This window comes from Lygodium microphyllum, chromosome 17, assembly GCF_053477565.2.
Source record: "Lygodium microphyllum isolate KBCC chromosome 17, Lygodium_microphyllum_v1.1.10, whole genome shotgun sequence".
In the NCBI taxonomy this organism is placed as follows: domain Eukaryota; kingdom Viridiplantae; phylum Streptophyta; class Polypodiopsida; order Schizaeales; family Lygodiaceae; genus Lygodium; species Lygodium microphyllum.
Window position 1 is genome coordinate 106,682,824 of NC_141151.1, and position 15,501 is coordinate 106,698,324.

The window sequence follows — 15,501 nt, forward strand, 5'->3', positions numbered from 1 at the left end:
ATGTATTATAACTTTTCAAAAATGTGCCTATGTATTTTTTTAATTATATTTATGTTTTTACTTATATTTTTGAATATTTATTTTTTGTTTTATTTCGTGTATATTTTATTTTATTAGTATAATTCGTTTATATTTTTTGTCTGCTTGCTTATTATGAAATTCAAACACCATCATAGAAGGTAGTTTCTCACAAAACTAGTTATTAAGGCACATTGCGCATAGTCATCTTACATCACTCTTAGCACAATATGGCACGTACACCTAGAAACCTTGCACTTTTACATAGAGCTTATTGCACAAGTTACATTAGGACCTTTAGGTTATCCCCACCTTAAGAGAGTACCTTAGAAGTTAACTTGTAGGCATAAAGCACTTCAAACCACCTTTCCCTGTTTACATTGGATATTCTTGGGACACATCACAAACCGTCTACCTAAGTGTGTTGGCCTTTCATCAAGGGGCATAAAAATTAGACCATCCTCAATTTGAGACTCGAGGTGGTGGATCTCAATGTCAACTTCTGCCTTCCATTCATCTTTGGTGAGCCTTTTGTACTGCAAGATTGCGGAGGACCATCCCTCAACACTTGCTTCTTGGTTTGGTAGATGGTAATCTGGTCCTTGGCAATCTTCACAGCCTGCAAATTAACATCAACAAAGAATATACTCTGACAAGGTGTTAGGTAAGCTCCCTCGTATAGCATGAAGTTCCTCTGTCTCCACATAATCTAGAGGATTTCTCCCCTCACATTGTTCCAAAAGATCGACAACACCCCTACATAATCCCCTAGCAGCAATTGCTTCCAGGTGGGAGGGACTTTGAGCACTTTGTTAAGTGGGGAAAGGATATGCTTATTGGTCGGGTAGGCACAGAAAAGGTGGCATATGTCCTCCAAGGACTGGTTGCATCTGTAGCAAATTCATCATCCTAGGTTAGCTTCGGAGAGTTTCTTGCTAGTCCAGATAGCTTTACGAAGGATGAGCCACATTAAAACAGATTTCTTGGGTTCAATGGACTGAGACCAAATCGAGTAAAATTTAAAAGACCATTGTTTGGCCATGAGATTAACCTTCCATCTTTTGTTCAAGGTGACACTCGAGGAGGGTGACAACTTAGAGAGGAGACTTTGCGGGTTGGATATTTTAAATTGGCCTTCCCAGCAAAAAGCTTGCAGAGGGGGGACAGGAGGGTGAGTGTGTAGAGTCCACAAAAGCTCTTGGGGGAAAGAGGAACATCTTTCTCTCATGACAGGGAGGTCCCACTGATTCGTTCTGAACTTGATGGATAATTGGAGGTCAGAGATCCAGTTGTGGGTAAGGGGGTCCTATAACTAGTTCCAACAACTTAGCCCTTTATTATGCAAAATGAGGGCCTTCTTTTGGCTTGCCTGAGGGGTCTGAGGTGTTGAGAGTGCTAAGATAGTCGGCCGCCAGATAGAGTCACCCGGGGGGACTAAGAACCTATGCTTGGATTCCATTGATTCTCAGGGCAACATATGCTTGTTCCAAGCTTGCCATATGGATCTCAAGAGGTCGATCCTTTGGCGGTGACTTCTTCTTTTCCAAAGAAGATAGTTGTCCATGGGAGGTTGGCCCACCCTTTGGCTTTACTTAATTTAAATCGGGGGAGATTTCTAAACAAGAGAAGGGCCCATTCTTCTTGGGGAGAACTAAGAGCCTGAGCAATGAGTTTACATGCCATCTTGTTAGTTGTGGCTCTTAAAACTCTAATGCCTAGGCCCCCTTTGTTTCGGGGAAGACAACAAACTTCCTAACTGACATTGGATGCTTTCTTGATGAATGGATAATGGATCACCAACCCAGAGGAAGTTACGGCATATCTTTGAGATCTTTGCTAGGTAGTCGGTCTCCAACAGTAGAAGAAGAAGACATAGGCATTGAGGAAGTGGTTGATGACCAAAACCATCCATCTATTGAACTTAGATCTGAAGTTATTACACACCCAAATCCACCTGGCTTTTAGAGAAGCTCTGAATCCCATATGGATGCCAAGTAGCCTGAATATTTGGCCTTCCTTGATGACACTACAAAGCCTGCTTGCAGCAGCCAATATGGGATAGGAGTGGAGGAGAAAACCCCTATTTTGCTGTGGTTAATATTGGAACTAGAAGCCAGACAGAATGTCTCCAGGGCTTTCCAGAATTCTTTTATTGATGCTTCATCATTGGCCAGCATGGTATTAGTGTCATCTGCGAATTGAGATAAGCATTATTGTCTATCTCAGTTGGGAAGAATGATCCCTTTAATCAATCCCTGAGTCATCTTGTCCTTGACTAGACAGTTCAGGCCATTAGCTCTGCCACAACAAACAAGAGGGGGGCAATCAAACAACCCTTCCTAACTGATCTTTCCAAGTTGAATGGGTCCAACAACTACCCATTAAGGGAGAGCCTACCTCGTGCATTGCCAAACAGTACCTTCACACACATGATAATGTGGGGTCCGAACCCCATGACTTCTAGACTCCTAAGAATGAAAGACCATTCAAGCCTATCATAGGCTTTGTCAAATTCTATTTTTACAAAGATGAAGTCTTGCCAAGATTCAGTGGCATATTCAAATCCTTCCCACTGTGTTATCATAGCTTTAATGATTTTTTGGCCTTTAATGAAGCCCTTTTGCTCAATTGAGATCCATCTCATAAGAGAATTACATACCATGTTGGCTATTGCTTTAGCAAACACTTTATAGAAAGTTGTTAGCATCGTTATAGGCCTCCAGTTGGATAGTTCCTCCTTGATTCCTTTTTGGTGGAGAAGCTTGATAACTCCCATGTTGATGGCATAGGGAAGGCCCTTGTGAACCAAGGGCTCTTCCCACACTACTAGCAGAAATGGGGAGATGATGTCTTTAAAGACTTGAAAAAACTTAACAGGAAGACCATCTAGGCCCGGAGTTTTGTTTTTCTTTAGGGAATCAATGGCAAGGTGAATGTTAGGTATCGACAAAGGAGGATCGGCTAGCTTAGCTTCTTGTTGGCCTATGACCTTCCATCTGGATGCAAGGACTTCTATTCTAGCTTCAGGTGCTTCCAATGAGAGCTTCTCTTTTGGGCTAAACAAGTTGGCATAGAAGTGTCTAGCATGCTCAAGATTCTGATCCTCAGAAGTGATGGGCGGGGAGGCCTTAAAGAATAGGATGGAGTCCTTCTGATTTTTCCTCTTGAGTGCTTTGAACATCTCCTTGCAAGGTCTATCCACCTTCCCCACCCACCATTGCTTTAAAAAAATGGAAGACTATGTTACAATGATCTCCTCCTCTCGTTTGAGTTTGAGCGAAGCTCAAAGATCTGCTGTTGGTGACAAGCTGGGGGGGTGTGGGGGAGATTCCAAGGAGACCAACTCTTCATAGATCCTATCTCTTCTTCTTTTCCAAATATCTGCCACATCCTTGCAGGCAGAGATGAGGAGTGTTTGAGTCTCCTTCACCGCTACAAACCAAGCACATGCCGAGGACTTGGTCTGCTGAAATTTGGTATTCCATATCCTTAGGATAGCTTCCTGGAAAAATGGGCACTTGAAGAGCGAGGGATCTATGTGAAACCAATGATTTCTTACCTTGTTAGCTTTGCAAGGGGATAATGATCTGAGATCCAAGAGGTAAATCTAGGCTTGACCTTGATTTGGGAGAAAGCTTTGGCTATGGATATGTCCACATAGCATCTGTCAAGTCTAGCTTTTCTAGCAAGATCTCCTTTGTTGTAGTTCTGCCAGGTGAACTCTCCTTTAGTGCTCATGTAGTAGATGTTGGAAGAGGCTTTAAGGGTGTCCCACGCATTCTTTTCAGCTCCTCTTATGGTGGAACCTTTCTGAAGAAAACGGTCTTCAAGGGATTCCACCATGTTGAAGTCACCCAGGATAATACAAGAGCCTCGGATGGCAGAAAGTTCAAGCTAGAGTTTGGTCCTATTAGCCACAGAGCCCCCTACATAAACCACAATCAACCTACAGCTCATAGGTGGGGGGAGCAAAACAGAGCACCAATTATGGCAACATTTGGCCAAGGGAAGAATGGCGGGGGGGGGGGGGGGGGGGGGGGGGGGGGGGGGGGCGAGATTCCAAGGAGACCAACTCTTCATAGATCCTATCTCTTCTTCTTTTCCAAATATCTGCCACGTCCTTGGGGGCAGAGATGAGGAGTATTTGAGTCTCCTTCACCTCTACAAACCAAGCAGGGACTTGGTTTGCTGAAATTTGGTATTCCATATCCTTAGGATGGCTTCCTGGAAAAATGGGCACTTGAAGAGCGAGGGATCTATGTGAAACCAGTGATTTCTTGCCTTGTTTGCTTTGTCACCTATTTGATAGCAAGGGGATGATGATCTGAGATGCAAGAGCTAGGCTTGACCTTGATTTGGGAGAAAGCTTTGGCTATGGATATGTCCACATAGCATCTGTCAAATCTAGCTTTTCTAGCAAGATCTCTTTTGTTGTAGTACTACCAGATGAACTCTCCTTTAGTGCCCATGTCGTAGATGTTGGAAGAGGCTTTAAGGGTGTCCCATGCATTCTTTTCAGCTCCTCTGATGGTGGAACCTTTCTGAAGAAAACGGTATTCGAGGGATTCGACCATGTTGAAGTCACCCAGGATAATACAAGAGCCTTGGATGGCAGAAAGTTCAAGCTAGAGTTTGGTCCTATTAGCCACAGAGCCCCTGCATAAACCACAATCAACCTACGGCCCATAGGTGGGGGGAGCAAAACAGAGCACCAGTTATGGCCACATTTGGCCCCGAGGGAAGAATGGGGGGGGGGGGGAAGATTCCAAGGAAACCAACTCTTCATAGATCCTATCTCTTCTTCTTTTCCAAATATCTGCCACATCCTTGCGAGTAGAGATGAGGAGTGTTTGAGTCTCCTTCACCGCTATGACCAGGCACAGGCCAAGGACTTGGCCTGCTGAAATTTGGTATTCCATATCCTTAGGATAGCTTCTTGGAAAAATAGGCACTTGAAGAGCGAGGGATGTATGTGAAACCAGTGATTTCTTACCTTGTTAGCTTTGTCATCTATGGTGATAGCAAGGGGATAATGATCTAATATGCAAGAGGTAAATCTAGTCTTGACCTTGATTTGGGAGAAAGCTTTGGCTATGGATATGTCCACATAGCATCTGCCAAGTCTAGCTTTTCTAGCAAGATCTCCTTTGTTGTAGTTCTGCTAGGTGAACTCTCCTTTAGTGCCCATGTCCATGTCATAGATGTTGGAAGAGGCTTTAAGGGTGTCCCATGCATTCTTTTCAGCTCCTTTGATGGTGGAACCTTTATGAAGAAAACGGTCTTCAAGGGATTCGACCATGTTGAAGTCACCCAGGATAATACAAGAGCCTCATATGGCAGAAAGTTCAAGCTAGAGTTTGGTCCTATCAGCCACAGAGCCCCCTGCATTAACCACAATCAGCCTACAGCTCATAGGTGGGGGGAGTAAAATAGGTGGGGGGAGTCTATCACCCAGCTATGTTCCTTTGAAACCTTGTTCAGGGCTATTAGCAAGTCAGGACCTGCTACCTTAACTTCTTGGAGAGCAAAAATGTCAAAGTGATTGAGAGCAAGCCAGCTAGCTATCTTCTTAGCTTTGAGGGGGTCAAAGAGCCCCTTCATATTCCAGGAGAGAATCCTCATTTGGCAACCCTTTTATATTTTTTCCCTGACCCCGAGAGCCTGGGGATTTCTGGGCTACATTAGCATGACTGTTCTTGTTGTCCTTTGATACCTCCATGGGGGAAGGCCCAGCAGTAGAGGGGAGCTGAGCTGCTAGCTTAGCAGGTTGGATTTCCTTGTTGGTGACTAAGGTCATCTCCTGATCAAGAACAATGACTTGTTGTTCGATGGCAGATGTGGAGGGGGCTTCTCTAGCTTGTGTGGGCAGGGCATAGTCCCCATCATCCTCGAAGTCAGAGTCGACAAGGTCCGCAATTCTGGTTAGGATGGAGAAGGAATTAGCTTGGGGTAAGACAAAGCCCGCCTTATGGTCATTTTTCTTGGGGGGATTCTTCTTGGGCTGTTGAGCCTGCTACGTGTTCCTGGTTGCAGGGTGCTTGGGTTCTGCATGTGGCGGTATAGGTTGCTGTTGTTGGACTAGGGGAGGAGGGGGGTTCTGACTCGGACACCCTTTGCGAAAATGGCCCGACCTTCCACAAAGGAAGCAAGATCAAGAAAGGTATTTGTACTCAAGAGGTTGATCTAAGGTCTCACCGTTGTCGATGAAGATATCCATAGAAGTTGGGAGAGAGTCTGGGTTGGAGATGTCCATTTCCATTAGCACTTGGGGGTGCCAAGCAGGATTATAGAAGTCCCTATGTGTTGATAGAGGTGAAAGGGCAAGTTGGGAAACTCCACCCATACAGGGTAGTTGCGGGATGTAGAGACTTCTGGGTTAAAGGATTTGTTCCATTTGAACAAGCAGAGCCGGGAATTCCGAATAACCCATTAGCCAGCACTCAGGACATCAAAAACCATCGCATGGGTCTTTGAAGACGAAGAGGAAGTGGTTCTTGGGGAGAGACTGAATGGATTACAGCACCACTCCCCTGGGGTGCCACTGTTGCCTAATCCATTGGCACAGTAGGTCAACAGGTGGACGGGGACCCGGCAAGAAGACGCACCAAGGCTCGAGATTTGAGATCTCGCTTGACTTTGCGGATTTGAGAAGCAGGAAGAAGTACGGAGGGCTTACCTGATTTAGATCCTTCTGTGCCTTGACCAGCATTGCCAGAGCCATGTTGACTAGGAATCTCTTGGGGGGATCCATCCGAGCCTCCTCCGGGAGAGACTCCAATAGGGATTGAATCCGATTCTAGTGCTGGAAGTGGGTGGGGATTCTTGGCTAGGAGGGGGCGGTGGAGCTTTTCAATGTGTTCCGAAGGGAGAACCTGCAGGAGGATGGGGTCACTCGGCGCGTGAGAAACATCAGCTATGTGACTCAAGGCAGTAGGGCTATTAGGTAGGACAAGAGAGTCCTTATGAGGGAGAGTATTAGACGGCTCCCATGCGTTGACAGGCTGGGAGGGGGAAGCATGACAGGAAAGGGGGCCTGGGAACGCCATCGCTACACAACGGGAAGCGAGTTATACCAGTCACGGCTACACATCATCAACATTCGGAACGGCCATGTTGGAGGAGGATGCTGAGAGAAGGTAATGGCATTAACCATTTTGCCAAAGGTCATAAGTCCTCTTGTATAAAAGCCCAAACTACAAGGAATTAACTCTTGCACTACACGCTAGATCCTTTGGAAATGACCTTTGAATTAGTTAGGGCCAATCCATAGTAGTCTAGGTGAGCAAAATTTTGGCCGACTCTATCCCCTTCCAAAGAGCAGACAAATGCAAAATATACAATCACCTTTTAATGAACTCTCGTTGAACCAATGAATGAATGATATAAGGTTGGTTATAGACACATCCAGATGCATTTCAAGGATAGGACCAGACCATGCTTCAATGATCTAAGGCTCGAAAAAATATATGTGCAAAGAGATGACCGCCATGTCCTTACTACCCAAAACCTCTCTCTCTCTCTTTTTATTCTCTCCCCTCTCTCCTCTCTTTTCCTTCTCTCTCCCTCTCCTCTTTTTTCTTTTTTTTCCTCTTCTCTCTCTCTCTCCATTCTTTTTTTTTAATTCATTTCTCTCTCTCTCTCTTTTTCTTCTCTTTGCGCTTTTCTTCTCTCTCTCTCTCTCTCTCTCTCTCTCTTTTCCTTCTCTCTTTCTCCTCTATTTTATCTTTTCTCTCTCTATAATTCTCTCTACATGCTCTCTCTCTCTCTCTCTCTCTCTCTCTCTCTCTTCTTCTTTTTCTTCTTTCACTTTCTTTCCCCCCCTGAGTCTCTCTTAAAGTATGTAAATTTTATATTTTTCCTATATATAATTTTCTCTTTATGTTTATATTATCTCTCTTCTTCTCCTTTCTCTCTCGCTCTCTCTCTGTCCCCCTTTCCTTCTTCTCCCATTTCTCTTAATTTTCTTTTTTTCTTCTCTCCCTCTCTCTCTTTTAAATTTTATCTTTTTCTTCTCTCCTGTCTTTTAAATTATATCTTCTCTCTCTCTCTCTCTCTCTCTCTCTCTCTCTCTCTCTCTAAAAAAAAAAAAAAATTTTCAAAAAACTTTTCTCTTTTCTCTTTTTCCCCATCTCTCTTCCTATTTCTTATTCTTATTCTTATTCTCTCTTTCTTTCTCTCTCTCCCTCTCCTCTCTTTTCCTTCTCTCTCCTCTTTTTTCTTTTTTTTCTCTCTTTAAATTTTTTTCTTTTCTCTTTATTTTAAATTTTATATTTCCTCTCTCTATAATTCTTTCTCTGTATTCAAATTCTTTATTTTCTTCTTCTTATTTTCTCTCTCTAATTTTTTTCTCTATGTCTCTCTTCCCCCTCTCTCCTCTCTTTTCCTTTCTCTCCCTCTCTCTTAAATTTTATATTTATTCTCTCTATAATTCTCTCTCTCTATTCCCCCTCTCTCTCCCTCCGTCTCCTCTTCTTTCTTTTTTGCTTTCTCTCTCTCTCTCAATTAAAAAGAAAGTTTCTCTTTTTTGTCTTTAAATTTTTTCATTTTCCCTTTCTTTTAAATTTATCTTTCCTCTCTCTATAATTCTCTCTCTGTGTTCAAATTCTTTCTCTTCTTCTTCTTCTTCTTCTTCTTTTCTCTCTCTCATTTTCTTCTCTCTATCTCTCTCCTCCCTCTCTCCTCTCTCCTCTCTTTTCCTTTTTTATTTTCCTCTTATATTTCATCTCTCTATAATTCTATTTCTTTCTTTTAAATTTTATCTTTCTTATCTCTATAATTATCTCACTGTGTTCAAATTCTTTCTCTTCTTCTTCTTATTCTCTCTCTCTCTCTCTCTCTCTCTCTCTCTCTCTCTCTCTCTCTCTCTCTCTGTGATTAAACTTTAAAATGTAAACTTTTTGTTTAATTAAAATAAGGAGAGAGAGAGAGAGAGAGAGAATAAACTTTTAAATGTAAACTTTTTGTTTAATTAAAATATATATATAGAGAGAGAGAGAGAGAACCTAGGCCCTACACATGAGAGAGAGGGGGGAGGGGGAAAAGAAAGAGAGAGAGAGATTATAAGTGAGAGAGGGGAGGGGGTTTAAATTTAAAAAAGGGGAGGCAGGGTGGGGCAGAGGGAGGAGAGACTTTAATGAAAAAAGGGAGGGGGGAGAGAAAATGAGATATTACATGTGAAAAAGAGAGGAGGGGAAGGGGAGGGAAGTTTGGAAAAGGGGGTAGGTTTGGGAAGCCCTTTGGAGATTTGGGGCTTTTCGAATCTATAGTTAAAATAATATACTAGTAAGATATTGATCATTACAATTCATGGGAATTGAACTTGCACCATGGAATAATATTAAAAGCAATTGAACTGCAACCTCCCAGTCCCATTTCATTGTTAAAATATAGAAACATGAAAGAAAGAAATAATTGTCTACACAAATGTGAAACATGCCTAATTCTCAAGAGCCACTAAGTATATTTGAGCTTGCAACACATGGGTATGAAGCCACGGCTCAAAAATCATAAAGCCAATTGCATCATAGCAATGATAAGATAAAATCATTATTTTCAGGCTAATCGCATCTTAGCAATGATAAGGTAAAATGATTAGTATATGGCTAATCATTGAGATGTGAAAGCTAAGGCATCAAACCACCTAGCAAACGCCTTCACCTTAACTCTATTTTTCCTTTTGTGATGGAGTCGTTTGTTGGCTTTGCATCAACATTAGCTACCTTGCTGACAAGTTGATTGCGTAGTCCATTATACGTGAGGTGGCGAGCAATCCTTTCCCAGTGGAACTATAGCTCAAGACACACCACACACATCTTCTTTTGTAGTTTGCACTTCCAGCTCGAATAGGACTCGCGACGTGCTCACTATGATCAAGCTTCACAGCAAACCAGTTTCCCCCATAGGAAGCATGCGATCAGCTTGGGTTTTGCAAGGAAGCACATGGATATTTTTTGAGGCAAGGTGTTAAAGTGGGTTTCATAAATGGTGGATTTAATGCCCGATTAAATATTTCCTATGAATCAAGGTGTTTCAGGGCATTTTAAAAAAAGGAGGGTAGAGCCCCTCCATCATTCACGTCCATGATGGGTGCGCTTTGCCCCCTTATTTTGGACCTAAAACTAAGCAAAGCCAAGTAGCAACCTACGCTTTGGCTAAGAGAGGGCGGGAGAGATGGATTATTATTTTTTTGGGTGCTTTAATGCTTAGATTCCATATTATGGCACCTAAAAGAGTGCTTGGCAAGAGAAAGAAATGTGACTCACCTTACAGTAGTCATCAAGTCAGCATGAAGCTACGCTCAGGAGGTGTTCCTATGCAAATCATAGACCAGGAAGCATCATCACAAGTGAGACCTTTGGACACTCCTCCAACAATGAAAGGGCATGGTCCAGAAAGATGTGTCTTCATTGACGATGAAGCATAAGTAGATAGGAACTCTAATATCATTGACAAGGTTGTTGATCACACAAGTAGTCACTTATGTGTCATTTTATTTATACATGATTGCTTTAATGTTATTGTTTTTCATTTTTGTTTATTAATAGTTCTGTTTGCAAATACTATTGTGCACCTTGGTCTATATTATAATAAAGAGGTGAGTGATGATAATGGTCAAGGGGGTGGTAAGGATGGAAAGGAAAAGAAGCACTCACAGCACCTAAGTAAGCAAGTCTCTCTAGGCTTCGTGAAGAATGTGTTGAGCCAATTATATGTCAAGAAGAGGACATTGCCTCTTACTATGCCTCTTTGTAGATTAGTGGCTCACAAGGCAATGAGATTTGCCATAGATGATACCCAAGTGGTTGATTCCTTCCTTTGATTCCATTGGTTATCTTGAGACTATGGGACACTTTCTTGTGTTAGTTGTAGGTCCTAGAGGAGAGGCTATACGTGTGAGAGCTAGCAATCTAGAAGACTGGGGTCTGATTTGGTGTCAATGAAATGATGAGTTTGAGAGGGCTCTTGGGAGAGAGTGGCAAGATTTTAAGGGCAAGAAGAAGTTCTTGGTTCCGGATGGAGGCCACAAGCTAAAAACATGGTGGAAATGCATCAAAGAAAATATGTAATCAATTATTCTTTGTCCATTATACATGTAAGCATTAAATGTTTGTATCCCATTCTTATTTTAGTTGGTGTTTAATTAGAGTACTTTGGCAATGCTCAATACCATGTTAGTGTATGGTGTCAATTCATTCAAGTGCCAAAGGCAAAGGAAGAAGAGCTACTACTTGCACTAGACACCACCAATGTGTAAGTCTTCTTCTTTCAATTGCACTCCTCATTGTAATATGTTATGCTTACATTCTCATGTTATGCTTACATTTGTTTCCAATGGTATTTCTAGGGTGCATGTTACTTCAAGTATTATATATGAGGTGTATATGTTCCAAAAGTTTGGTAGTACTGCAAACAAAGACTCCATTCTAGATAGATTAAGTCCAAACAAGAGGAAGTGGACTAAGGTTGAGATGCATATAGAGGGAAGGTATTATCATGGTGCTAATCCATAATATAACTCTCTTTGTGGTTTAATATCTCAGCTTATATAGAATGTGTATTTCTATATCTAACTCTCTTGTATGGAAGGTGCTTTTATATCTCTAGCTATAGTTTTATTTCTATTTTGAAATGATAGGATGATTTTTATACCTTCATCAAATGAAACTATGAAGCTTCACGCTCTTGGTTTAAATGAGGAAGAGAAGAAGAAATGTTTTGATAAGGCTACAAGAGTAAAATAGAAACACCTCAAAGATAGGGGTTACAAGTACCTTGGTAACCTCAATTCAAGATAACGAAAAAATGAAGCAAAAAGCAGGAAAAGAATAGAAAAAGAGCAAGGGCGCAAAGGCGGCCCTTAAAAGCCTAAGTTGAGGTGAAAGCACAATTTTAAAGAGAAGGTGCCTCAAAAAACTCTAAAAACTCTTGTAAAAGAATGCCAAGCTCCCTCATGTGCCATTTGTAAAGGAATAGACTGGTGTAGGTTTAAGGCGCGAGGCAAGAAAAGGGAAATAGGAGAAAGGATCTTCCCACAAAGGCCGGTCATGTAAAAAGGATGGGCACCCATGGAATTTTAGGGCTTGTATGTATAAAGTTGATGCTAGGAGGCATATTTCACGGTGGATTCCGTGCCACAGTGGATTCCGTGAGGTTTTACGGTGGATTCTGTAAACTTTGTTGACCAGGGCTCATATACAAAGTGGATTCTTTGTGTGAGAAGTTGATGGGGATGCCTATCCTTTTCGGGCGTTTCATTAATTTAGTGTGTACATGGGTGGTTCCATAGCGGGTGATTTCGCAAAATGCATATTAAATTAATAAAGGTTTATGAGTTTAGAGTGCGTTCTCGTAATAAATTAAGGTTAGGATTGATTTCTAACTAGTTGATTTATTTATGTAGCTGAAGACTGCTAGGTATTCACTTTTGTCGGTTTAATTGTATTATTTTACTAACGATTGTGAATGCTTCAATTGATGTGTAGAGATAGCAGCAGTGGCGGAGGAAAGCATTGGAGGATAGCGTGTATTCGAGTTATCACTTATATTTTGATGGGCGCATACCTTAGGCATGGCGCCTATATTTTTTCGTGCCTATTTATTGAGGCGTTGGATATTTGTTTATTATTATGTATGCGCATGGGCGCACGATTATTATATTTGTAATTGGACATTGTATTGGGTACGCCTGACTCTTTGGGCGCCCGCCTATTAGCTTTATTTCTATTTTATGCTAAAGCAAACTCAAAAGCCAAAAGCGTGCTATTTTGTAATTTGGGCTATTATTTGAGCTTGAAGATGATTAATACATAAAATACATGCTTTATGGAGCGCTCACACAAGGCATGGGGGGAGATTGCACCCAATTGGTCTCTTGTTCATGTCGTGCAAGCTTTTTACCTTGAGTTTGGTGCAAAAACTAGAGTTCTTTTATTCTTGGGGACCTTCCAACATTCACTATGCAAGCATACGGCATCCCATCTATGCACCAGTGGTATCAGAGCGAAGCTGAGATCGAGAGGTTCCAATCGCTACCCATCTTGTGCGAAGGCGAAGCTCCTGGAACGATCGATCTCTACGGCCAATCTCATCGCGAATGGTCGATACGGGTGGATTCCTGGCGGTCAAGAACCTCTGTTTCTAGCCTCTGATCGCAAAGGACTGGCTTGTAATGGTAGAGGACCACGTCAACATCTCCTTACACAAGTCGTTTTCTTCTCAAGAGTTTGACAGTAACTCCATATCCCAAAAGCTTTAAAACTTATTTGATAGTTTAGAAAGCTTAATAGTAAGCTTAACCATCAATTTTAAAATCGGTGCATCAGGAGGTGTCCAGCGTGATTTTCGCCGGCTGAAAAACACCCCCGCCTAAAATTTGCCGTTTTAATTCAGATTAGCTATAAGCTAAATCACCCAAGCCTCAAATCACACAAAGCTCCAAAAGTTGATCAAGTTACATAAGTTCTGCAACTTCCGAAGTCTGGCAAGTAACTTGAAGTCAGAACTGACTTCTGTTCAAAACTCCTAGAAGCACTGTTCCTGCGCAGAAGCTCCGAACTACAAAGTTGTTCTCTGGAAGGTTCTGTTCACATACACAGACTTGCTAAACCAGTTTCAGCACATGCAGAAGGATAAAACGCAGATTTTTCAAAGATTACAAATTCCGCAATAACCAAAGACGAAGATTGTGAAAGCCATACACAAAAATATATAAGCCTTGTACACTCGATCTTGAGCTACGCTCATCCCGCTAATTGGATTTTGAGAGTGTGAGGTCTTTTGAAGTTTTGCAGGATGAAGGAACCACATATGGATGATTTAATGGCTGAAGGCGATCTTCCTGAACCTACAATGGAGCAAAAGCTGGATTTAATTATGATGCAGTTGGACGAAGAACGACGAGCCCGGCAAGCATTGCAAGTTCAATTGGCCAATTTACAAAGATCGACTACCGACAAAGAGGAACCACAATCTGAAGATCTTATCCGACGTACCATCGATGCAACTCTCCAAGCTTAATCCATCTGCAAAGAAACAAAGATAAGTAAAAGAAATTTCAAATTCCGTACTTTCAATGGCACTCGAGATGGAAAAACTGTTCTTGCATTCATCAGTTAGTTTGATGATTACTTTCATGAGGAAACATACGCAGAAAAAGATAAAATCAAGTGTGTCACTAATCATTTAGTGGATAGAGCATCTCTTTGGTGGACCGTGGTTTGTAAGAGCATAGATTGTCCCACTATCTGGGAGAATTTCAAGAAGAAGTTTATGCAGAATTTCCTTCCTCCACAATTCCATGAAAAAGCCATAAAGCAATGGGACCTTCTTCAGCAAAGAGATCGTGAGCCTATTCGTCAGTACACCGAACGCTTTTGGAATGCATTACTCCAGTTATGCATGCTCGAAGACGTACCTAAAGCAACTCACAAGTGCAAGTATATGTCTGGATTACTTGGGCAATACTACGCTGAAGTCAATATGTTCAAGCCTGCAACTCTTGAAGACGAAATTTCTTTAGCTCATGACACTGAAGACAAGCTTCGAGGAAGAGACAAGTGTCCACAACAATTTCAAGCCAATGGTAACTATGGATCTAAGCAATTCAATTCAAATTTTAGAAGATTTATTCAAGGTCATTTTCCTTCATCATCTTTCCGTAAGACTTGGGCAAAACCACCTGCTTTACCATCGAATACAAATCAAAACCCCAAGCCAATTTCACAGCCAAATCCTAATATTCCTAGACTTCCTGCCATTGCAAACAATGTAACTAAAGCCAAACCTATAGTGTGTTACAAATGCCACCAACTTGGACATCTAGCAACCAATTACCAATTAAAGAAGCCACCTGTCCATATCAACTATCTTGGAGCAATGGAAGATGAAGAACATGAAGAAATGCCTGACTTTACAGAAGATGAAGATGACATTACTACTCCTTCGGATACTTTACCAGGTATGCCAACTCCACATTCTTTATTGACAATGAAATGTTTAGTGCATGGAAAAGAAAAGATTATTTTGCATGATGATGGTAGTACTCATGATTTTATTTCTGCAAAGTTAGTGAAATAATTGAAATTACAAACTGTTCCTATGCATTATCGCATTAAAGCAACATTCTTAGGCACAAGATATAATGGAACACAAGAGGTGCATGATTTAGAAATTCAAATTGGTGAATACACTGAAAGAAGGAATTTTCTAGTTGTGCCATTACAGTCCAGTGATATTATTTTAGGTATGCCTTGGCGTCATCAGCATAACCCTGATATAGATTATTCCACACATTCAATTAATATTCATTTTCAAGGAAAACATATTACATTGTATGGTATGCATGCATCTAATGTTTTTCCACTGCTTTCTCATACTCAAGCTAAACATGCATTACGCAAAAGTAGTAAATCTTATCTAATTTGGGTGAATGAACTGCAAGTTAAAGAAAAACATATGAACCCTAGGCGCATAAAGAATTTCTTG

At 41.5% G+C, this 15,501-nt stretch overlaps 1 protein-coding gene across 1 annotated transcript; it reads right to left on the minus strand.

The window, feature by feature from the left end:
* Positions 1-210: 210 nt before the first annotated feature.
* On the minus strand, positions 211-7,114 carry LOC148022237 (uncharacterized). Its single transcript, XM_087697872.1, has 2 exons — positions 6,695-7,114; positions 211-637 (listed from the first exon to the last, which is right to left on the minus strand). Exons 1-2 carry the CDS (start codon positions 7,062-7,064, stop codon positions 375-377), a joined length of 633 nt encoding a protein of 210 aa, XP_087553998.1. The 5' UTR covers positions 7,065-7,114; the 3' UTR covers positions 211-374.
* Between the last annotated feature and the right edge of the window lie 8,387 nt (positions 7,115-15,501).